This window comes from Etheostoma cragini, chromosome 16, assembly GCF_013103735.1.
Source record: "Etheostoma cragini isolate CJK2018 chromosome 16, CSU_Ecrag_1.0, whole genome shotgun sequence".
NCBI classification, from domain to species: domain Eukaryota; kingdom Metazoa; phylum Chordata; class Actinopteri; order Perciformes; family Percidae; genus Etheostoma; species Etheostoma cragini.
In genome coordinates this window covers 6,268,937-6,295,068 of record NC_048422.1, presented here as the reverse complement: position 1 = coordinate 6,295,068, position 26,132 = coordinate 6,268,937, and the positions used below count along the sequence as shown (strand labels likewise).

Here is a 26,132-nt window from a genome sequence, read left to right as displayed (position 1 = left end):
TATTGGACATCATCAAATTTGGTACGCACATTCATGTTCCCCCCTCAGGATGAATTGCAATCATTTTGCTAAACCCTTATCTTCTATACCACCATTATCTGGTCAAATTGTTAATTTGTCCCATAATTTGGATTATGACCAAATGTCATCCAACACCAATTACATGTAATCTGTTTGTTTTTTTCAGAACCATCCAACCAATCCAATATCAACACACAGTCTCTTTGGTTATAGTTTAATCTCAATTCAGGAGTTGCAACCTTTGGAAGCCGCAACCTTTACAGTCTGCCTTGGCCGTAAAGGTCTACCTACCGAGGCCCAACAGAGCGGTCTCGAGTCTGGTCTACGGTCTGGTCTACCATGGAGCTGGACACTTTTATCACTTACCCAAAGCTATGGAGTCCTGTCCTGTTTTTGCATAGAAACTGCATTTTCTATGTTCATTTGGGACTATTGACAGAAAGAAGCAGGGGATCCCTTTGTGTTATTGGGAGGTATAGATCCGAGGCAGTGGGCATAGCCACCTAGCCACCCAGGCCTGCATGATTAATTGTTATAAAATTCACGATTTAACCTTGAAATAACTTTTATTTAAAAAGAAATCGTGGCAGAGAATCATGATATCAATTCTAAGCAAAAAAAACATGATTCACATATTCGGGTCTTTTCAGCTCTGCTGGTATGACAAAGTTAGCTGGCTGACAGGAAGTGCTGTGACATAGGAAATGTTCAGCTGGCCATGCCTCTTGAGGAAACAATCTCAAGGATGTGTTGTTTGGTCAAAGGTGGGGTTTGGAGATCTGTCTACCTTTGACAGGGCATATAAAAGGCATGAAAAAAGCAATAAACGTGTGAGTGCATGTGCAAGATTAAGTTGCAAGGGCAGAACAGGGTGGAGCATGCAGTCAAAGAAGGTGCTTGCATTCAAGGGGCCAAACATAATGAATCCAACTAAACCGGGCCATCCTAAACCTTGTTGACGGAACGCAGGGCACAGAGCGTTTTCTTGAAAAGGAGCGTAGGGCAGAATTTACACATAAATAAATGGACACTTTTTAAGATGTAGGCAGAAAATGAGCTCTTTTGTATCTCAGATAACAGTAGTGGATCTCCGTTTAGCTTTCAGCAAAGCAGAAACACAATCATTCTCTGTATCCCACTCATCACCTGTGGTAATACAAACCACCGGTTTTATGTAAACAAGATTAGACGTCCTCTCAGGTCTCGCTCTCTCTCTTTCTCTCACACACTCTTACTGTGCGTCTTAAAATTGTGCATAGTCAGCGAATAACCCATCCTGTTACTGTCTGCGGGTCACATCACCATGTTTGATCTATCCTAGACTAGTCAGCACCCTTCCACACAGCAGCAATCAGTTCAAAAACAAATCTATTATGGACAACTTGTGATAAGACAAACCACGGGGTATATTATCAATATTCAGTGGATGTTGGTTATCTCCGCCTCTGCTGCTTTGATTGTCACCATTATACTATTTTTATTTTTTATTTTGACTCAAACAAGTAAGGCCTTTTTATAAAAGTGCAATGATGTATCACTGGAGTACCACTGTAACTGGCTCCAGTGTCTTGGTGACACTTGGTAAATTGAAAATCAAATCTGATTAGGAACTGCTTTAGCATTAACATTTAGGGCAGTGGTCTCGTTGAATAGCCTGCAGTGTCGCCTAAAAATCAGAACACTTAATCCTTTGTGTAGCATAAAGACCTGTATCTTGTCTATACTTATTATGTTGATGACTCTCTTCATTCTAAATATTTTCTTACCCTACTAATTTGCATTGCTATTATTGAAGGAACTGGCAGAGGTGATGTTGGATGAAGAAATGTATTCTTTATCAACTAGTTTGAGCTTGAGTAGTTGCCACTAACACTGCGGAGAGGAACATGTACACACAGTATGTATTGTATGCTCATCTGAAATACTTAACAGGAGCTACAGTAGTTGAAACAGAACCAGAAAGAGAGTAAGAAATGAAAATGATTAGATGATGAAGCTTGCAGACCTATGACTTGGACAGATTTATGCTGGTTTAGCAGGTGAAAACTGTGAAATTGACACGACGTAAATCAATGAATCCAGTGCATGAGTACCTCTTTGTTCTGGCTCATGAAGACATCCCTGCAGGCCGCGGTTTCTATGTGACCGTCTAGACTTGGCGGCCTGAGTACATCATGACATCACTGCCCCCAAGGGCGAATGATAAGAGATCTGAGAAGCAGAAGAGCTGCGCTGAGGCTAGTGGACTGAATCATTCTGAGGACAGATGTTAAACTAGGGCTGTCAGTCAATTCAATTATTTGATCGCAATTAATAGCTTGTTTTCCATAGTTAACTTGCGATTAATTGTAAATTAACCATACACTTCTTATCTGTATTAAATGTTCTTTAAAAGGGATATTTTACAGGTTTTTAATGCTTAAGTAGTATTTGAGACTCAATGCTCACATGAACAGTATATGCAAATCATTTTATTCTTGTGGTGAGATCCATCTGGAAGGGCTCTGAAACTGAGCTTGTCATTCACCTCGCCACTGTCGCACTGTTGCTTGCTCTGGAGGAGACTACTAGAACTGTTGGGTTCTTGTAAATTCTGGAGTGTGGTCTATCTGTATAGTGTCTTGAGATAACTCTTGTTATGAATTGATACTATAAATAAAATTGAATTGAATTCAAAACACCCTTTTATTTATTCATTTATGGGCTAGGGCTGGACGATAAGGAGAAAATCAAATATCCCAACAGTTTTGACAAAATACCTTGACAACGATATTGTGAGGACTAAACCCCGAGATTTTATTTAGTTGGCTGTAAAAAACGACAACTGAGAGCTGTTTGAATGACAGAACTCGGTTCAGATGAGATCCTTATGAGAACATTTGACAAACCAACCAGATTTAATTGACAAAACACATAATGGCTACACTTTAAATTTATCTGTATCACCTAGCTTATTACTGGACCCAGCTATCGTGCGCCACGCTGTCACATCCTGCGCCACCCACCAACCTGTGGGAGACACTGAAGACAATATCTAGTCTCATATCACGATATTGATGTATGTTGATATTTTACTTTCTTTATTAGTTTTGGTGTGTGGGGGGGGTCCTCGAACTGTTTTTAAAAAAATCATAGATTTATTTCAAATGTAGGTAATAAGCCTGTTAGTCACAATGGGAAGTCTCTATGTAGATTAAGTGTGTGGCTCTTAAAAGAGCCTTTTATTTGGGATTCAGGATCAGGTTTAGCCTCCGAAGCCATACAGGGTGCAGCGTACACCACATCCATCAACGTCTTGTTCTTGGCATGCTTGCTGTTAGGTGACGGCATCACTGATCAGTTTCTCCCTTCAGCACAGCGCGGGTCACCTCATAGATCAGAACGGACATGTGCGTCACTCTGCCGCGGCGAGCCAGACAGCGGCTGGCGGGTGTGCTGATGCCCCTGGATGATCTCACGGAGCACTTTACACTTTCTGCTAGCCATCCACAAAGCACGGATCTACAGTGTTACTGCTGCATTGCTTCCTTATTTCCCAAACTACAGTATTGCACAAATTACATGACGTGCGTGCGGGAACGGCGTGTTAAAAAAGAATTGTGGCGTTAATAGGAATTTTCGTACAGCTCTTATTTTTACACATCAGCCTTTAAGTACATTTAAATTGAATACGATAACTAATTCAACACAAATCTAGTGTTTTTCTGGCTTATGAAGAATAAAACACATGTGTCCATAGCTTGTATTTTACTACTACTACTGCTGCTACTGTACTAATACTACTACTGTTGTAATTGTGCTGTATCTACTACAGCTGCTGGTTGCTACTAGTGCAAAGTTAGTTGTGATTAGTTTGGTCTGATAGGCTATCATGACCTTTTGGCACACTTCATTTTGCTTTGTAATTTATACTGTTAGATTTTCTTTTAAAGTACTTGTTTTCTGTCTTTTTTTTTTGTATTGTCCTCCTATATTGTAGTCCTCGTGAAAAGGTTCATAATGTGTGCATACATAATCTTGAACTGAAGAAGAAGGGGTTATTGTCTCACTTTGGTATCTTTTGTTCTGAAATTAGGAGTATGACCCATGATTACTCAGCGAGGAAAACACTGACTCAGAGTGACTCCATTCTCTCTGTGTGCGGGTGGCATCGATCCACATGTAGAGCACTTTATCAGTCAGTGTGCTGTGCCCATGGAAGTGGTGCTGTTAGCTGGGACTCTTGGCACCAGCTGCCCCCTCTCCCATTGGACTTAGTCATGTTAATAATACCTATCCTTTGACCTCCATAACCAACACCCTGCCTAACCCCACTGTTGGTTATTTAGGTCTATCATAAGAGGATTCTGTCTCATCCGCCTGATCACTCCCCCTCTTCCTCTCTTTAAAAAGCTGTCCCACTTCCTATGCTTTTTAAAAATGAGTTTCCAGAGAGAATGCCATTCTTCTGTGGAAGTGGAACAAAGTGTTGATTAGTGCTGACAAAGAAACCAAAGATAGAAGGGCTCTATCTCAGTTTGGAGATAAGAAGTCTGTTTATCGTTGTACTGGTATGTTGCAAAATATCATTAGGAGATGTCGTCATGCAGGCCAAGATCATTCTCAATCCATCGTTTGGGTTTTCAGCATCAGCATTAGACAGCTGTTTTACCAAACAAGCTCTGTACACAACTGGCCAGCACCAAACAGGCCAGATGTGGCATGTGGATTATTCTGACCAAAGCATAAACCTTTTCATTGAACCGTTGTAAAAAGTATATTTTGTGTAAAGGTGTTGTAATCTTAGACAGCAGAGAAGCAGTATTTGATATTTGGTGAGAGGGCTAATGGCCTGTGAGGTTTTGGTGGATGTGAAGATAGAAACCACATTGAATAACTCTCGGCAGAACACACAGAGAGCAGGCTTTTATAACCTGTGTGTGTGTGTGTGTGTGTGTGTGTGTGTGTGTGTGTGTGTGTGTGTGTGTGTGTGTGTGTGTGTGTGTGTGTGTGTGTGTGTGTGTGTGTGTGTGTGTGTGTGTGTGTGTGTGTGTGTGTGTGTGAGGTTTAAATCATTGTTCCGTCTTCCCCCACATGCTGCTAATCCTTTATTGACCTCTCCCTCTTCACCCATCTCACCTACGCTTTCAGACAAAGCTCGTCATGTATCGTATTTTAAAAGAAATGTCATTGCCTATACAAGCCACACACGGTACATGTTGGTGATTGTAAACTTGTATGTGTGGCGATGTTATTAAATATCCCTGTAATTATGCTTTGTACGATTTCATGTGACACATAAAATCGATTGATCAAAATGAATAGATTGGTTCCCAGAATAGAGGAATGAGCATCACCAAGTAAAAGAACATCACTTGGCCCTTCATACCTCCACTTGGCGACTGTTGCATTCAAGGAGAATTCCGGTCGATTCCAACAAGTAGCTCTGTTGTCTGTAAATTTAGAGTGCTGTCAGTACAGAGAAAAACAAAAACAATCATGCTATCCTCCCGCTAGCGTCAGCCCCCAACAGGCTTAATCAGGGCAAGTTTTAAATGTGTTTTTACCCTCTCAACCCTCAGAGAGCTAAGGTCACAAGGTACACAAGCATTTGTGTTGTCTAAAACAGTTCTCCTGTATGCAAAAATAAACATAAGAAACACTATAACTCAGATAAAGCACAACCTATTTATATTTCTTCAAAAAAGGCCCAAATATCTTCCATTTCTCAAAACCGTGATGCCATTCTCCTCTGTAAAAAGCTAGTCATGTCTCTTGTCCACTATATACGGAAGAGGATTAGGGTCACTGGTGAAAAATGTATGTGAGTTCTGACTTTATTCTCAGAATTCTGATTTTTTTTTCTCAGAATTCTGACAGTTTTTTATGGAATTCTGACTTTTTTTTAATTCTGAGATTAAAATAAGAAATCTGACTTCTGAGATTAAAGTCAGAATTCTGATTTCTGATTTCACCAGTGGCTCTAGTCCTCTTCCGTAGCTATATACTATCCTTGATCACATTTTACTGGTTTGACTTGGAAGATTGTTCTCTTTCCCACTCTTTACTCTATTGCTCTCGCTGTCCCCTATATGAGGCATATAGTGTGCCTTCATTTCCGTAGATAAACTCGCAATGATTCATGGGAGACCTATACAATATACGGAGCTCGAGGCTGATCTCGAGTTCCAGGCTGGATAGAAAATCACCTGCAGAAGCTAGAAAGACCCCAAAGAGACGTCTGTGACTGCTAGCTTGTTAGCTTTTAGCTGCAAAATCGGCAAGTTACTGTCTTAAATGGTTATTAAATGATTGAAATACGAATCAGAGGTGCCGTTTGCGCTCGGATACGATTCTCTTGGTTCCTGATTTGTTCAGGGTGCCGTCTACAAACTACATAGCAAAGAGATAACACAAAAATATGTAGGCTATCAATTTAATGATTAAATAAGGTAGTGTCTCCAAACTTACCTCAATTATAACTTGTCTCCTGCTAGTTTTACCACAGCACCTACTTTAAAAAAAAATAAGCATATGCTTATTTTTGAAATTGTGTTTGTATTACTTTTCGGTGTTGTAGTTTGTTGACGGTCCTGAAGCACTCCTTGCAAGATCAACACAGGAACTAAACAAAGCTTAATTAGCATTACTTTCATGCATTTCTCTCACATCTACGGCAGTCAGATTCACTGTGGTCACTCTGAAGGAAACACAGCACGTGTAGGCACTTTTAATGACAATTTGAACATGTTAAGAGGCTAAAAACACGTTTAAAACTTGCCCTGTTGAAGTCTGTTGGGTGCTAACGCTAGCAGGAGGATAACACGGTGCAGACAGAACTGACTGTTTTGTTTTTTTCTCTATTGACAGCACTCTAAATTTACAAACAGAGCTACATTGACAATTGACCAGAATTCTCCTTTAATTAAATAAGTTAATACCAGTAAAAAAAGCTCTACTTTGTGTGTTTTTTTTTTGTTTTATCAGTAGATGATTCCATAATGGATACTGTAGACGCAGCATTAACTTATACTTGAATATACAGTAACTTATTGTTTCTTACTCTTTGTCAGTTTTTCTGGCAATGGCTCATTGGAGACAGCAGGGTTTCAGGTCTGTTGTCCTTCCACGGTGTTCTACAGTAAAGCCCCAGGCCATCGGCAGCTGTTACTGTTGAACGTATAAACCAAAGGTCCCTCACGACTCTTACCAAACCCATGGAAATGGCATACACACTGTGTTAGCTGCATGTCCTCCTCCAAAAACAACTGCAAGTTTGACTCATGACACTGGTTCATGTATTCCTAAATAAAAGGAAACTGTTAGCATAACTAGCCCAAGTCTTTGGATAGTACTGATGAGCCAGATACCTGCTGCAAAAAACAACAACACTAGAGCAGTTCCAGTGAACCCTTATCATAAAATCAGCTGGTATAGAACTGACGGTTACATTGAGAGTGAGTGAGCACAGGTCTGAAGGTTACTGTTGGGCGTCAGCTGATACTAGATGACTAATCACACAATCAAAGCTGATAACTGTAGTTTGTCAACTTTGACTAAACTTTAGTCTAAGATTGGTAAACTGTCACGATCATACCCTCAGTTTTCATCTTGATCTTAAAAATCAAGTTTTTTTTTTTTTTTTTTTTTAAAGATATAGATTGATTCAAGAAAGGTTCTAAAACCAGCTGCTTTGTATCTGATACCAGTACACTGAGATCAGGTCAACTTAATGCATTGCTGATTGCCCCAAAGGGAGAGACCACTGTTTCTCTGCTGACGTAGATACAATCAATAGTGATCCTAAGCTGGCGGAGATGTTTACACATCCTCAAGAAAGTCTCAAACAAATAGCAAGACGATGAAATAGAAATAGAAATTCCCTTTTTGCTGCATGTTGTGTAATGGAAACCGGGGGATTATATTTTGGCTGCTAAGTGTGTGTGAGTATCTTGTTGTCCTAGACTGAGTACAGCGGCAGTGTGTATCTCCTCCGGTCATGATGTCTGGATTTGAGGCCAATGCAGTGAATTGTGGAAATTCTCAGGGCCTGATGGGTAACATTGGAGCGAGTGTGCACAGTGCAGATTACTCGTCTGCTAGTTTTATTATGATGTAACTTCTGCGTAAGCTTCTTACGCATGCATGCAAACATTCGCAGGGATTTGTGTTTGTAGTGTACACGCAGATAAGTACAGTACCCTAAACACATACGCAAACGTCATTAACTGATCCGACTCAAGTGGGCAAAGCTCGTCAGCAACCATAGAAGAGATGAATATTATATGTTGGGGCTGGTCCGTGATTGAATGTTGACAGATTACTTTCCAAGCAGAGTGCGTAACTGATATTGCAGCAAGAAAGTGGACAGTAGTGACGAGAACTAGTTTGACATGGCCAACATCATCGAGGGCTGGGACGACATGCTTTTGTCCCGATTTGATTCTTTAACGATACATTGTTGCCGATTCAGTTTGTATTGCGATGTTCCTTTATTGCTGGTCTAGAAGTATTGTGATTCAATGGTATTGAGTGTTGCAATTTTCTTTCAATTCTTTAAAAAAAAAGTTGAAAAATACACTTTTAGAGGCCGTATATCATGAGACATTTCTATAAAATAAATGTTTAAATGTTTAAAAAAAAAAAAGAATGTCAGTCAGACATTTCACTGGTAAAGAAGTACAAAACATGTGTTTTCTGATTTCAGTCTGTTTAGCTGGAAAAAGATATGACGTAGTCGCCGTGGTACTACCGTGGAAACAGAAAATATTTAGGTAAATCATTGGTAAATAAATGAACACATATCTGTTCTGGGGAAAGGAATTGATTTTAAAAACCGGCGCAAAGAAACGCGATACGTACATGAATCAATTTTTTTTCTCAGTGTTTTGGTGTTGGGATGGAGAGTGCTGATTGAGATGTGGTGAATGAAGGCCATAACATATAATTTATATAATTTTCATACTCATCAAACCATTCAGTTAACCTGTGTGTTCTCAATGGAAGAATCTGCATTTATTATGTTTCTCCACTCATTTATTAAGGTTTTAGCTTTAATTTGTCACCAGTCTGTACGTTGTCAAGCTTACAGGTGTGATACAGCAACGACCATTGGGTAGCCAAGCGCTGGGACCTTTCCAGCAATTTTTATATGAAATATGGAATTCTCCCGATAGTTCGACCAGGAAAATCGATACATCATGGTATTAGGATATTTTCCATGGCAATACCGTATCAATACAATGATGCCAAGTATGGATCTTTTATTATATATACAGCATGTGTTGGTCAGTTTGTCTGCTTGATAACACTACTTTTATACCATTTTTATGGGTGGGAAAAATAATAAATTCTTAGATGCATCGCAATTCTCTCTAGAGAAAACATAGTGACTGAAAGAGGATCGGATAATGGACAACAACTTAGTTTAGGCAAGAGGGCAGAAAAAAAATACATAAACTGGCCAAAAGGAAAACAATTAGTTCATTTTGTAGATATGCATGTAATCTGATAAGACATACATGAAACAATTAGGCAAAACACATATAGGCTGTTCATCTACTTCATCACATTACATCTAACCACCTCAGAAATACCTTTAAACTTGTGTATGACAAACACTGCATATGTCAAATTCTAAGCGTTGTCTAGCTGCTTTGTCTAGGAAGTGATTAACAAACTCAGATTTACATGTACATAAGACAACTGTTGCATCGATAATCGGTTTAGAATGTAATTGTTGGCCTTTGAATTGGATTTGAATCGTGAGGTGCCCAGAGATTCCCACCCCTGCTTATTTTGTAGCAATAAAATTGAAGTGAAATAAACAAACGGATACATGTATCTTTTTAGATAAAACAGATGTTGACAAAGTTTTACTTTGGGGACATACTGTAATTTGAAATTGGGAAAAAAAATTGAAGTTTGGAAAATAAAAAGGTAATACATTGCAATATGTCGCAGAATATTGCAATATGTTTAAAATCCCAATAATATTGTATGGTTACATACGTATCATAATATCGTATCGTAAGGCCTCTGGTGATTCCCACCCCTAGAAACTGATATACATTTTAATTTCTTGCCCAGAAGCCCCTCACTAAAATACTTTCCTGACCGAGAGGAACTAGTGTGATATAGTTTGTAGTATTAAGAATGGTTGACTGGTCAAACCAAAGCCCCACAACTACAACTTATATTACAGCCTGTATACCAACTGCAAGCAAGCACTGGTTGCTAGGGGTGGGGAAATGGAAATAATGTTATCGGACAGTTATGTAGCCCATCTCCCAAATAGTCACAAACAGAAAAAAAATCATTTTTCATTGTTTAAACGAGTTTTTTTTTATTTTTAAGTACCAAAGTAGAAGAATATCCACCAAAATGACCTTAATCTGAAAAGTACAAAGGATTTTAAATATATAATTCTATAGTCTGATTTAAAAATGTAACTTAGAGATTTAGAGATGTTTGTGATTGGTTTTGACGCTGTTAGTGTGTGTGTTTTAATGCATATGTTCCTATGTATTGTGTCTTTTCTCTCCCATGCCATACTCAGGAGTTTACCTAAATATTTAAAGGTTATTCTAAGTTCTTCAAAGGCATCACAGTTGCACAACAGTAAGTTAAGATGCACATGGTAACTTTATGTTGTTGTATCATGCAAAAAAGAGCTGTTTCATACTGTTGTCCAGGGATCTGATATGCCTAATCATCATGCTTCTCGAGTCTTTGTGCACAAATTCACTAAATGAGAAGCTGAGAAAAGTTCCTGAATTTAGTTCCTGTGGCTTCTTAGTTCCTCAGACTGTCTGGCTGAGAAGCACTAATAGAGGGCATGGAGCTGTGCAGACATTTGTATCTTTCTTTCACTGAAGCGGCTCTACAGTAACTCAAGACGTGTCTGAACAAACAGCCAGGCTCTGTTCTGCTGCAGGGGATTCCCTCCCAGTCAGGAGTAACAGATCATAAGATCAGGTGGCCGTGTTTGACTCCTCACTGAGAGGCAGTAGAAAGGAGCCGAGGGAGGGCGATGTTGGAAGCAGAGTAGGACTAATTGTTTGCCGCTCTTAAAGATTTAATGAAGGTATTAAGTGTAGCTTCGGATTACTCGGCTGTCCTGTGGTACAGAGTGAAGGCTAGGACCTCTGAGGCTTGTGGAAGATACTGGAGATCTTTTTGACAAAAGGTTATAGAAATTGTCAGGGAACATAGGGTCAGTTGTTCCTGCTGCCCTGTCCTGTACGGCTGTTGTTAATGCTACAAGGTAAAAGAATAATCTCAAAACTCCCCGAGAAAGATCCTCTCTGTCTGAGCACTGACCTTGCTGGTGAAATTAGTCTTGCAGAGACAAAAATGAATGTAATTAATCTATGTGCAGTATTCTTCTGTAGGAATCTTACCATGGATTGTGCAAACAGAACGATCTATGCATCAAAACTGCACCAGTAAAACCTGAAAATACACATTTTTGGTTCATATAAAACCTTAATACAGGTTCCGTCCTTACTGCTTTCTAAGCTTCAGGTAAGTTGTGTCCTGCGTGTTTAGGACCATCCCAGCTTCAAAATGTTGAAATTATAATTACAATGTTTTTAAAACCCATCAGGGTTAAGTAATCAAAGTTTTTCAAGCATAACCACCAAACGATGGGTGAACTGCTACGTCCCCTGTAAGTATTGTGGTTTGGAACATTTCTCCAGCAGCCTTATTTAAAGCAGTCCAGTCTTATCACACAGACACTGCTTGGGGACTTTATCATGCCTCAATATGCTGGAATGTATATATGACGTCGGAGGAGCCTTTTAGTGCATGTGTGGAATGCTGATCAATTTAAGCCATTCAAACAGCCCTTTTCTAATCTCATTCACACTCCTGACCCACTTCACGATGAAATCCTAGCCGTCGTAAAGACACAGCTCTTGTCTGGTGGGTTTTGTGTGCGAGGTCGGGGGTTTCGTCATTCTGCTTTGTTCCCGTAAAGTTCAGACCTTAAACTAACTGAGGCTCCTTTGTGCTTCCAGCCATCGACTGAAAACCGGACTCAGTGGAAATAAGGAACTGACATTATCAGCCCAGCTTCCCGGCATGCTTCCCCACCAACCCCCAAGCTGACTCATTTTCCCCATGTAGTGATGCAACAAGCAGCCAGCTCTGCTTCTATCTCACAGACACCCTTTTTTCCCATGGAAACAGTTGTTTCTAAACATTTTCTCACCCAATGTTTTAAATACTGTTGTTAGCGCCACTGTGTGTGCGAACATCATTTTCTGTAAAGAAACTCAATCATAAAATAAATCTTCTTTTTGTTTGGAAAATCCAGTGACAGAACAAACAGCAGTACTGTGTAACGGGCAGATAGTTTCAGGAAGGAATGCCCTGAAGGACAAAATTCCTGCACAAGGAGAGGTGGAGTAGAACATTTTTTTATTTTTTTTACATATAAAAAGAAATAAACAGTGACAAACAATAAAACTGAGACAAAGAATGCATCCCAGGGCCAAAAAAGGGAGGATGCCGTAGAGGAATCAACAAACAACACAACGAACAGAGCTAGATTACACAAAGGTTTTACCACTGCCATGGGAAATACTCATTTCTGATTGGCTCACAGGTGCCTGTTGACATTGTATAAGAGGACAAATCTTTTTCCGGTCAACATTTTAACCACAGTACTTAACTGTATGTGACCATAGCAACAGTATATGCCATCTCGATTAAACTGTCAACAAACAGTTTTGTTTTTTTTAAAGGATGAGTATTTCAAAGCTGGCAACTACCAAAAGCTGCCATGAATACTTTGTCAGATTTGTCATCTTTTCTACTTATTCTTCAGATAATTCTTCATTTAAATTAAAAAAAATTCCAATTAGACTATTTAATTTTAGGCAAAGTTCTCCTTCCGTTACTTGTGTTGAGACATTTAACGTTTCAAATTTCTTTTATTCAATGCAGAACATACAGTTGTTAAAAAAGTAGCAATTTCAAAGTAAGGTACTGTATCAGCATTAGTTTGCTCGGCCAAGTTTCTCATCTTCTGATGTCGCTTGTTTGACTTTATTACCACATGTGGGACATCTTGTCCAGCCAAGTGCGCTAAAAACAGGATACACTTTACAGATAGGCAACACAAGGACACAAAACAGGTAATCTTACCTTCTCGAGTTCTCCACGTACTTATCAGTTCCACACCTTCAACTCCCACCCACATCCTCCTCGACCCACCAACACCCTGTTTCAACCCACATCACAGAACACTTTGATACAATATATCTCAGCAGTTATGTTGAGGCAGCCAGATCAGAAGACTCTATGACTGACATGTCTCCTGGATCTGCCTGCCCACACAGTCTAGTTCATTAAATCTAATGAGTAGTAGCACCAGGATCATCTCCTCCTACAGACCCTCTCATTGAACTGTGGAGAATACGTGGACATGTAACAACAAACCTGGCAACAAATCCAGCCAGCTGCTGAGTCAGAGCATGCTCTGCTGCCGGCTTCCCTCTGACTACTGAGTATCAGTCTCCCTCAGGCTGGGGTTTATTCTGTGGCGAGCTGGCTTCTGGCGTGGGTTCCTGTGCTGGCAGGAACAGGGTGTGATCCCTCCGTTGGTGTGTTGATGTCAGCTTCACAAACCAAACCAAATTGCAATTACACTACAGTATTTCAGACTTTCAATGTAAAAAAAAAACTACTTGAACTGGGCATCGTAGATCACACACTTAGCATGGATCTGGAACTTCAAGGACTGTTTCTGGCCTCAAATTGATTTGTAAACTGATTTTAGTGGGAGAGTTTTAGCATTGATTATGAACCACATTCATCCGAAAAAATAATTAAAAAAAAAAAGTTAATAAGCAAATGTTGCCATAACTTACTCATATTGTTTTTATATTGTTTTTCAAGGTTTTGTTCTTTTAATGTATGTAAGCGTGCCCCTGCCATCTGTAAGTGTCAAAGCAGCTAGATTAATCTTCTGAATGTGCACAAAAAATGCTCAGAGTTGTCAGAATGCACTTTTTTTGCAACTGTTTTATGCACATTTACGATATACATAGCCCATACAAGTAAAAATAAATTCCAATCGCCTAAGAGAAAATGCAGTAAAGGCTATTGGAAGTATAAGTATTGCAGTAAAGTTTTTGCAAATAAAAAAATGACATCTGCTTTGGTGGATTCTAGCGTGCGTCACCAATGTTGTTACTCAATATTACATTCCTCCAAGCCACCAGAAAGCCCACAAAATAAGGAATAAATAAAGTGTCAGGTAACCTGATGTTCTAGATGGCATAGTGTGGTGCATAACTTCAACATCACAGGTTCTATTTCATTCATCAACGTAATACTATCCTAGGTGGTAAGCAACAATGAAGTTCCTTTTGCATTGTTTTTGGAAAGCACACAAAAGATACCATAATTACTGGTGTTCTATTAATTATGTCACATTTCTGTCTGTACAGGGTTTTCTCACTAACGTCTCCATAATTTGCATGGAAGGGACAAAGGGAAAGTCTTGTATAGTCACAGAAATAAGAACAAAGATCTCTGCAAAAATGAGAAATCCCATGAGGTTATACTAGAACCAGGCAAAAGACTCAAGTTTAAGTTAAGGTTTTGGACTTCTACTGCCTTAATGGCATTCGTGGTAAATGTGACCACATAGTATCTTTATGTCTGCATCTACGTCTCATCAAACACGTCATCACCGCTCATGGTCCATCTGGCTCCATGTGCCGGTTGGAGAGTCGGGCCATTATTCAGCCTCAGACAGCCAGTCTTTCTGCCAAAGCAACCCATATCTTATTATGACACAACTATTCACTATTCAGCTGTGCTGCAGCCGCTCTTCCTGCTGCTGCTGCCTGAGATATTAACAGATTACCCCTGCACTGACCTTTCATGGGCTGAGCTCATCCCTTTTCCAGTTTTAAGCAATATCTTGTTGCAGTAACCGCTCCCTTTTCTGACATTTTTGTCCTCTTCACACTTCTACTGTTGCTTCTGTGTAATGTGATGATGGCCCCAGAAAGGTCACAGGGAATGTTAATGTGGACTTTAAAGGTATTATTCTCCTTCATATGTGAGGCAGATGGCTGGAGGAGCATCTGCTGATTGCAGGGTTTAGTTAATGATCGAATAAATGGACGGTAGTCTGCATGGCTGAAGGCCACTGTTGTGTTTAGTGTTTGTGTTGAACTGCAGATTTTGGATTTGGTTTTTAACGGCAGCAGAGGTCCCCTCCCTCGTCCCACAAACTGTGCCAACAGTCGAGCCGGTGTAGAGCCCAGCCATCTGCCACTTTGAGGTGTGTGTGTGTGTGTGTGTGTGTGTGTGTGTGTGTGTGTGTGTGTGTGTGTGTGTGTGTCAAACACAGTCTGGGGTGTGATATGTTTTACATCAGAATCTGTGTTTAGGGTTGTTTCTTTGCCTGGACATGTTTTTATCATACCAGAATTCTTTTTGAGTAGTGACCAAATCATATTTGTAGCATTATGTATCAAACTGTCATGCAAGATTGGGCAATAAGATGACAGTAGGTAGACATTTTGTTACACTCTCACAAGGTAGCTTGCTACCGGTCTCTGTTGGGATTATTTCACTCCACATTAGAGGATTAACAGGATGTTTGCATCACTGTAATTACGTACCTTACCTACCGCAACATATTTTTTTAAACCTACCGGGATGGTAATGGTGGTCACCACTTTTTCCAGGCTGAAATATCTCTAAAACCCGCTCCATTAGCCGGTTGGTGTTTTTTACGGAACTATCAACAATTATTAGATGGATTGTCATGAACTTTTAAAGAAATATCCATGGTAGCCAGAGGATAAATCCTACTGATCCCCTGACTTTTCTTCTAGCACCTCCAGCAGGTTCACATTTTTGTTTTGTCATATGAAATATTGGGTGGATTGCCATGGAACTTGGTGCAGATGTGATATTCCCCTCAAGATGAATTTGAAAGACTTGGTGCTCCTTTAACTTTCTATCTTGCACCATCACCAGGTCAAATTGTAATGTGTCCGATACTAATAGCGCTAATTATAAAATGCTACCACACTAAACTCAGATGGTGAACATTATATTACAAATCACACCTACTAAACACAAAGGGAAAGAATGAAAGTTACACGTTCAGAAGTCCCATTAACAAAACAAACAACACATTTGGAACGATACTGAGCCCCATCTATCTGCCCGACTCTTATCAGAATACAGGGCTGGGCCATCTTTCTGTTTATCCTCTGGCGTGTGCGTGTGTGTGCCTGCGCGCGTTATCAGAGTGATTTCATTTCCTCACAGATGGATCAAGGATAGAGAGAGGAGGGGTGGTATACAGAGCGGGAGAGAGCGATGCTGTGCTCACTTCAGTTCTTTTCCTGGTTGGAGAACTGTTGGTGTGTCATAGAACGTATCCAGTGCTAGTGTGAACCTTTGAAGGCTGTTGTGTGGACAAAAACTATTGTTATCTTTTTGATCTCTGGGTCAAGCGTGAGAAGACCGTTACCTAATTTCCTGTTCTCCAAACAGCTGCACTGGAAAGCCTGTTGCTTAACTTCACCAGTTCTCTTGCGTTAACCTCATCCACTGGCATAAAAAAATAAAATCCTTCAAATGCATTTACTTCACATTTAAAAGCCACGTTTTATTGCTTTGGCTGGTAGGGTAATATGGAGAAGAGCAACAATTATGATGTAATATTGTCAGTTTGACACACAAGTGTTTCATGTATTGTGGCGGGCTGACTTCAACAGTTAGGGAAACAATGACTTCAGGTGTGTGTGTGTCATTCTGTATTATGAGTAATCTTGATAAGACTGTGGCTGCACGATATGAGGAAAATAAGCGATATGCGATAAATAAACTGATATTAAAGTGTACTTTTTTGCTGCTTTTGGTTTTCTGCTAAAATACTACTTGATAGGTGAATTTAAAACAAATGGAAAGGAAATCCTTTCCAACAGTCTTTTATTGGAAAAACTGAACATTGAAGTTGATATAAAAGACATTACTCAAAGAGAATAACCGTTACATTCTAAAGTTTTCGGCTGATTTTTTTCCTTCCAACTAACACAAAAAACAAGTGTCTTTTTTAATATGTCGCAGCCTCTCGCTATGTTAAGCTAAGTTGATGTCGTGGTGGCGATTTAAAGAAACAATATATTGTGCAGCCCTAGATAAGACCTCAGCTTTCTCTAACCTGTTGCATCATCTCAAACATCATCTTCCTCATCTCCCCAGTAAAACGCGGATGTGGCGAGACTCTACAGGTGACAATCAGTGCTGTGATCCAAACCAGTAACCTCTTTAGTTTCACATCAGCTCCCTTCTCTCTTCCATCTGTTGACAGAAACACCATTCACAGCCTGTTGTGGTTATTAACCACTAAAGCAGGATGCACAAGACCAGCACCAAGGGCCCATAATGATTAAGTGAGGCATCCCTCTTTGTGTCTCATTCTCAGTGCGTGCAGCCGGTCTGTGTTTTTCACATGCTCGTAGGGTTGGGTATTCAATACCAGTACTAAAGCGATACTTTTAAGACTGTGCCGATGCCTAAACGGTGCCTGAGAAAGATAAAAAAAGAAGTGCCCAAAACGACAGTTGGCGAAATTAAAGAATGGCTCGTTTATTGCTAAAGCCATATTGTCAAAAATAATGATTTATAGGCACTGTCTTATTCAATGCAAGCTTGTGCACCGCGTTTATTATACCAAGGCTCGTCTGTCTAAATTTTATAGCACGGTTTCCCCAGTTTGTGATAGGTGCCAACAGTCTCCTGCAAACCTTATACACATGTTTTGGCTGTGCCCCCAGCTGAAGAGTTTTTGGACAGAGGTATTTGTCGTTATATCACACGTGGTTGGCAGAAAAATTGATCCGAACCCCCAGAGTGTTTTGTTTGGGGTGTTTTCGTGGCCATCTCCTTTGTCCTCTTCCCAAGAAAATTCTTTGTCCTTTATGACCATTATTGCAAGGAGGATAATTCTTCTTAAATGGAAATCACCACAACCTCCTACTTTCATACTTTGGTTGAGGGATTTTGTTTATTTTCTTAAACTTGAAAAAATTAGGATGTCACTACAGGGTTCCTCTGACAAATTTGCAGAAATCTGGCAGCCATTACTACGATTGGTTGGTCAAGTTAATTTCCATTCGGTCCCAGTCTAGTCCTTCGTGTATGTATTTGTCTGCTCATCCTGTGTCCTTTTTCTCGGATCTTCCTTTTCTTATGGTTCCATATTCGCTTTCCTGGGCACAAACTGTACCCTTTTTTTTTTTAGGTGTAGCAGAATGCATCTTAATTTTGATTTATTTCAAAACTTTTTTTTTTGTGTATGTGTGCCCTTTTTCTTAGGACTTTTCCTTATTGGATGGGAGTGATTGGAGGTCGTTTTGTTGTGTTTTTTGTTTTGTTTTTATAACTCAAGGGAATTGCATGGTTTGTTTTATATTTATCGCATTGTAAATGTATGGCTATGCAATTCTTGTTAAAAACCAAATAAACAAAGTTTGAAAAAAATAAAAAAAATGATGATTTATTAATAATGTAATAACAAGAATTCAGAACAACGACTTATTTCACCAGGAAATTGCTGTTAAACGACAAAACAACCACCAGATGGAAAAAAGTAACTTTGAATGCACCACAAGACTTCCATCAGTTTCCTGTACCGCAGCGTTTTTATCTCTTTAAATCAAATGAATGTGAATAATGATTCTCATTGAAGTGTTCCCAGGATCACTAAAGGGAAATTATTGAGTTTTAGTTTTTAGGTTACATGCTCAAGAGTCAGAAATAACAAAGCCAGATCTTTACCACCGCAGACACAGTTTGACAAAAATAATCCGAGTGACCGTTTATATGGCAAGTTTCCTAAAGATGTTTACCTGAAGAATTGTTGCCAGATGAAACGAGACATTTTGGCAAAAGGAAAAAAAAAAAACAGTAAACGCATCAAGGACCAGACTGTAGAGTGACTCATTTTCTCTCCTCTTTCCACAGCCATCAAGGTGAACTGTCAGGGCTCATGTGGGATCAATAACAAAATGAAAGAGGCCTCGTGGACTCTGGAGGAGCAGTACTTCAACAGCACGCTGTCTGTTGCTGACAAAGGTGATGACAGAAAAAGCTTGATGAATATATTTGTTTTTCTGCTGGTTGTCCTCATCTTAACACACAGGTGCATGAACGGTGACCTTTATGTGCAGACTTTACATTTTTAATTCTAAGAAGCACAGCAGTATGTTGACATGTTTTGCCCATTTGGTGCACAAAAAACTTCTAACATTAATAGACACTTTCTAACTTTCCAAGCACCTGTTAATCTTTATTCATATTTGTTACACTGTGAAAAACCGTGAAGACTTGCTACTTTGTAGAGAACCCATCTGATCTGTACTACAGTGAATAGAAACCAATGGCCTCCTGGAAGGGGAACTGGTGTTGACATGAAAAAACACTGGTATGGTCCTTTTAGAGCAAAGCACATGCACCAGCGGATTCTCAACTGACATGTATATGAATCAAAGTGTTTTATCCCTCTCCTCTGAGAGCACTGAGACTTCAACGTCATAACACTGAAGTGATTGAAGCCTTTCTGCCTTTCCCCCTTATTTGTTTTATACAAAATTTGCTGCAACAGGCTTAATGTCACAATGGCAGCAGCAGGTTTTTGCAGCCGTGTAGCAAGGAGTTAAAGCCTCAATCACTTAGAGTAGCAGTCCTCTGCAGTGATGTTCCAGCCTGCCTGTCTGCATGCTGCCTCAGTATCTGGGTACCACCCTGCCCTGCTGCACTGACGCCAAACTCACCCACGGAAACAAGAGCTTAAAGAACCTTTTGTTGTGAACGTCATCTTCCATCTTTTGTATTTGTTGCTGATGCTGCCCACAGCCAGAAGGTGAAATGTGGCATGCATGCATGAAATGTGTTGTAAATGCAAATCACACTGTGCGACTTAACGGCAGTCATTGGAGCATGTAATCCATGCTGGTTAAAACACCAAGAAGCAGATCAATGTTTAACTCAAAGGACTGTGTGCTTCAACACGTGGTCTGCATACATACTGAATGGCTGGATAATTCAGGTAGTGTAATTGTAGGTAGAATGTTGTATTCCTTGTGCTTGCTTCATGCTTAAAAACATTTATGACAGCTATACTTTCTAATTAAGTTGTGAACTATAAATGTACAGTACATACAAAATATAATGCAGTTTCAGAATTTAAACTACAGCAACAGCATATAAGTACATAAAATTAGCTTGATCAGATACAACATGAAATTGAGATCTCTTTAAATCTGCCCCCTTTTAAGATAAACTAACAGGGATTTGCACCTATTGAAACACTTGAATTTATGGGAGATTCACTGCTTTTTTTCTCGCAAAATGCTTGTACTATAAGATTCTGAAGCTGAAACTGCAGATATTTTGCATTATAAAAGACTATTTACAGTATATTGTAGTATTTAGTTTAGTGTTATGATGTACCTGTTCTATTTTACATTCCACTTGTGAACTTAGGTGATTTGAACGTGTCATGATTCCAACAATGCATGTTTTTGTGAGTTCACCCCAGTTGAACTGTTAGATCAATTGTCAAACCGGGAAGTGAAAATTTGGCTTCAAAGCAGGCTCAGATTACTCAGACTGAACCAACAAACGGGCATAAACATGAATACACCCTTCCCACACAGTAACATGCAGACCTGTTAGCATACTGTCACTGCCCGATGTCGAGGGCAGATTTGAGTCGCGTATGCTCAGAGTTAAACCGTATCATACTGAACTTTTCTCATTACAAACAATAACAGAAGATGGAAATCATTTCAAAAACGTTTTTAGCTATCTATGTCAGTTTGATTGCTAACGTTAGCTCAAAACACCATTCAAATGACAGCCCTTGTTGTGTTTGATTGCTAGCTTGTAGCTAAGTTAGCAGTCATTTCAAAAACATTTAAGCTATCTATGATTGATTGATTGCTAATGTTGGTGCTCAGTGGGTGCTCAGTATCGGCACCTATGCACCCACACACACTCCCACATCAAATCCCAATTTAGCCTGAGTATTAATAAATAGGGTAAACTTGCATCAATTCAATGAAAAAAAACAATAATAAAGGACAGTATTGCTGTATTATGATTAACAGAAAACCGTTGAACCTCAACACCTTTTTTTGGTACAGACCTAGTTGTTTTCATAGTATTCAAATTTGTCAGTTGAAAGCGGGCATAGTCAGTCTGGTCAGTCTTGTTGATGGCTTTTAATGGATAGTAAGAGAGTTTTAGACTATTTTATTCAGGCAAAGTTATTGTACCAACCACTTTTAACATGAGAATTCTGTTTTCTTTTGTAAAAAAAAAGTATCAAAAAGTATCAATTTAATATTTGTACAGAAACTATTCTGTATACTAGTGTTTCGGTGCTAGTCTGAGATATTATAAAGTGAATTAAACTATGAAGAAGAAAAAAATGTGCGGTTTGTAAAAACTTTGCTGTAATAAATATTAAAAAATAAATACCACCAGATGCCACATTTTGTACGCATGCACATACAGAGTATAGTGTAAAACTCCAGGCACTCCAAACTTCAAACACAGAAATACATAAATAATTCATTACACACCATCCCTCTGTGCTCCCCCTTTATCTCTGCCATATTTCCGTATCCCATTCTCTTCTGAAAATGGGCCGCTCTGTCCCCAAGGGTTGAGCGGCACAGGGAGAGCTAGACAGGAAGGGTGACGGAAGACCACCACACACACACACACACACACACGCACGTCTCGTCTACACAAAGCAAACGACACTCACTTTGGCTGACTGATAATGTGGTATGCCACAGATGTTTGGCGGTTGGAGGAGTGAAAACCAGTGATTTGCTCTTCATCCTGTCGCTGTTCTCAGTTTAGGACCTTTAGGACCTTCTCTGCTGCAGTTGGGTTGTGGTTAAGCTGACAGCTTTATATTTAGATCATGCTTGAGACAGACTCACTGTAGCATTTTCTGCCTTTTTTTTCACTGATACGCTTCTCTGCACAATATCTTTTGTCATTATATTTGAAAATGAATTAATTGCACATTTTAAAGTAAAACCAGTGCAACGTTGATTTCTTTTATTTTACTAAATGAGAACAGACTTTTAAACGCACTATCAGCCACGAGGTCTTAAGCCCCTGACACACCAACCAGACGGCCGACCATAGGCAGAAAAGGCCGTTGGACTGCTCAGTCTCCCCAAGTTGGTCAAAAGTGCCATGGAACACACCAAAGCATCAAGATGTAATATGTTTCCATAACAGCAGGCGGGCTAATCTGTATTGTCGCCCAAAAATGACAACCGGCAGCTGATTGGACGAACCAAAGGGGTAAGCCTCCCTCCTCTAAGCGGTGCTGCTATGACGCCATTTTGATGCTAATAAGCCATCACGTGCCGTTCGCATTCCTTTGACAGCCATTTGTTTTGACGTCACTTTGACAGCAAATAACTTTACATCTGAAGGGTTTAAAGACTATTTGTCTATTGTTTATTTATAAAGAAACACAACAATGTATAAAAGGCTCCATTACCTTGTATCTCACGTTATGTAGCAGTAACGCACAGCTGTCCCTGGAAAAGTGCTTCTAAAAGCCTTGACTGGTCTGCGTCCAGAGCAATGAGTATGTTGGACCATTTCTGTCTATGGGATGAACGCTTCACGGGGGTTTGGTTTCTCTAGAAGTTCAAAACCACACTGTTATGGCGGCTTGTTCAGAATCCAATCTCATATTTCACTATATTTTACTGACCAAAACGTGTACCTGAAAACATTTTAAGTAAGAAATAGGCCATGCAGTTGCTGAATCTGTCTTCATTTCAGATCATTTCTAGACAATATAGTTTCCGCCTTCAAAATGATCCTTTCTATATCAATGACTCACTCTGTGTTGCAGAGAAAAGTAGTTTTGAAGTGAAGTAATAGATGTGTACTTCACTGTAGAGACATGCGAGAAAAACATTTTGTTCAACAATTCAGGGTAACACAGGGTAAGTCATTAATATGCAAATGATCAATTTCAGATTCTTTTTCAGTCTTTATAGCTCTTTTTTTGTAGATTGCCCTGTCCCCCCAGTGTCCTAGTCTTTTCTAGTCATTAGTGTTGTAGGTAGAATGGGTTTGAATTGTCTTGATTGATTGATGTAGTTAGTTGGATACTTGAATCTGCTTAGGTTTAGTATGCTAAAGTTAGGAATCTCAGCTTGCTTCATACAATATATGATGTAATATACCCCTTTAATTGTTTTCCTTCATCTTGTTTTTCTGCCTGCACCCGTGTTTCCTAGGCTCTCTACAGTTGAGTGTATAAAGTAGCTGAGACCTAAAACAGTGTTGGTTTAGACTAGCATTACTGCTTCCTCAACCAGTGAACATATTGCAAATGAGCACGCACACAGTCTGAGCACTGACAGAAGAAGTTGTACCCGTCCCTAATGCGGTGAGACATGTTGCTGTCTGGGAGAATTTAATTAGGTTGTCAGCTCATCTAGAGAATTAATAAGCCGACTCTCTCAAGGTGCTGTCAGTACAACAGGGATAGAAAGGCCCTTATTGATGCCGTATGTTCTTATCACTTTAACTGAGCTTGTGATGTTAAAGTTGTGTTATTTAGTTTGTGTTATTCCAAAACACCTTTTTATACTTCAGTATCACTTCCTGTTCAGATCCTCAGAATGCCACACATGCTTCTGGAAACACAGCAAGGTCTGCACCAGTTAACCCTGTGTCGTCTGATAACATCAGCAATACAGAGTTTGCTGTCTGATTTTGTTGCTCTCCAGCATGTTTTTCTTTTCTTCTTGTGCATGTGCTGCTTGATTGAGCTGATGTGTGAAAATACATTTGGGTTGTTTCTAGTGTTCATATCGCTGTTTTTCTTTGCATAAGATTCTGAATACTTTTTGTCTACATCTAGCATACAGCAGTTGATGGGCTATATTTTTCTTGTTGTTGACTAATTGGAAAGAGAACCTACAATGAACTGATGCTACTAATGAGTATTGTCTGTGTATCCAATGACTGATATCTTAATAGCTTTACGTCTTCAGTAGGAACCAGTGGGCTTAGGCCTGAGTGCCACATTCGAAGCAGACAGTTTTTTTGACATTAAGATTAATTACATAAACATTTTATCTATAGGGGCAGACTTGGCCCAAAGAGGCTGGCCCATATGTGTTGTTTCAGAGCAGAAGAATCCACCCAGTCTTGGGTGCTCACTCCCGGCCCCACTGTGCTTATAAATCATTGATTAACTTTGCTGAGAAGTTCTCCAACTCTGCCAGCTACACGTGTTGGCCAACAGTTCGTCACTTCTTCTGACACTGGCTGATTGGTTTCTGTTGCTAGTACCGTTCACAACGGAAAACATCTGGGCTCTGCTGTCTTTGAACAACAAAGCCTGTTTGTCTCAGTGACTCCATTCCACTGGGAAGTAGCAGATCCCCACAGAACATGTAATGTTTATTAAGGAACATGTGAAGTCGAAATAAAGACAATCATACACACAAACGTTAATAATAATCTATATATATATATATATATATATATATATATATATATATATATATATATATATATATATATATATATACACCAGTAAATGTCATTTGCATTTTTTTTCTTCTTTTCTGTCTGTCTACTGTGTAACAGATAAGCCTTTCTTCTTTTACAGGAACCCTGGCTGCTGGCGAACACAGTTTCCCCTTCCAGTTTCTCATTCCAGGTAAGAGATTAACCCCGATGACCCGTTTAACCTCATTCCTCCATGTCGGGGGCACACCTTCAGTTCCTGTTTTCCAGCTCCAGATGACGTCAGTAAAATGATCATGCAGGTGTGATAACATCTGATAAGTTTTTCTAGTATGTGTATTTACAAAGCAGTCAGCCCTTTGTCTTCAACACAAAGCAGACACTCACAGATCTGTGATAGCCATGGTGTGTAAAGGATCATTACATACAGGTAATGATTAAAAGATTTGTCAGGAACATGTCAATTGTGTGCCTCAGCATGATATTTCATCTTTATTACCTGTGCCACTTGTTCACACCCATGTAAGTTGGCCGACACCACAATGAAGCAAACATCAGCTGAACATAGATGGCACCACACAGTGCAGTATCTGCCTAGTATCTTACATTCTATCAGACGGGGGCGTTGTGTTATTTTTAGTTCCCTGTTGTGCAGTCAGTTTTTAATTGGTCTTCATGCCCCCATGCTTCGCCCTCCCTGCCTTTCAGGCCCTTAGACTGGAGAGTGTCAGCACAGAGCATGTTAACTAGAATGTAGTGAGAAGTGGCTCATTGGAGAGTCAAGTGTCTGCTGCTGCCCCCTGCTGGTACAGCAAACAGAAATGCTCTTATGTCTTCAAAATAGACTTGGAAGCAAATTAAGTCATAAGGTAGAATGAGCCAACTTGACTTTAACCCTCATGTTGTCTTTGGGTCAAAATTACCCATTTTCCTATATCAATGTTCTTTTTAACTACATAGTGTTAATTACCCAAAATAACATAATTGATTCCACACAACGCTCTTTGGCAAGTACAAATCGCTACTTTCCTTAATTTTGGGGTGTCTTATTCAAATTTATAGAATTTGAAAAAAAACAAAATTGACATATTTCATATTCAATTCAATTCAATTCAATTTTATTTATAGTATCAATTCATAACAAGAGTTATCTCAAGACACTATACAGATAGACCACACTCCAGAATTTACAAGGACCCAACAGTTCTAGTAGTTTCCTCCAGAGCAAGCAACAGTGCGACAGTGGCGAGGAAAAACTTCCTTTTAGGCAGAAACCTCGGTCAGACCCAGGCTCTTGGTAGGCGGTGTCTGACGGGCCGGTTGGGGTTAGAATTTTGTAGTAGTTCATGGCATAGCAGGACGCTGTGCGGCATTACAAGTCACAGCAGGACGTAGCAGGACGTAGCTGGGCACTACAGTGTAGCAGTTGAACATGGCATCACAGAACATGGAGCGGGACCAAGGCGACAGCTGCTACACTGATTTTGGAGCCTCTCTGATCCAAGGGAACATGCTGGGGAAAAAGAACATAAGGACTCCGGGGAATGACTCCCCAG

At 39.7% G+C, this 26,132-nt stretch overlaps 1 protein-coding gene across 1 annotated transcript in view; it reads left to right on the top strand.

Moving 5' to 3' along the window:
- arrdc1b (arrestin domain containing 1b) overlaps window positions 1-26,132 on the top strand; it is a 44,847-nt gene that overhangs the window by 7,540 nt on the left and 11,175 nt on the right. Inside the window, exons 2-3 of the mRNA XM_034895745.1 lie at window positions 19,012-19,122; window positions 24,719-24,769. Of these exons, the coding sequence (XP_034751636.1) occupies window positions 19,012-19,122; window positions 24,719-24,769 (162 nt within the window). The remainder of the gene's footprint in view (window positions 1-19,011; window positions 19,123-24,718; window positions 24,770-26,132) is intronic.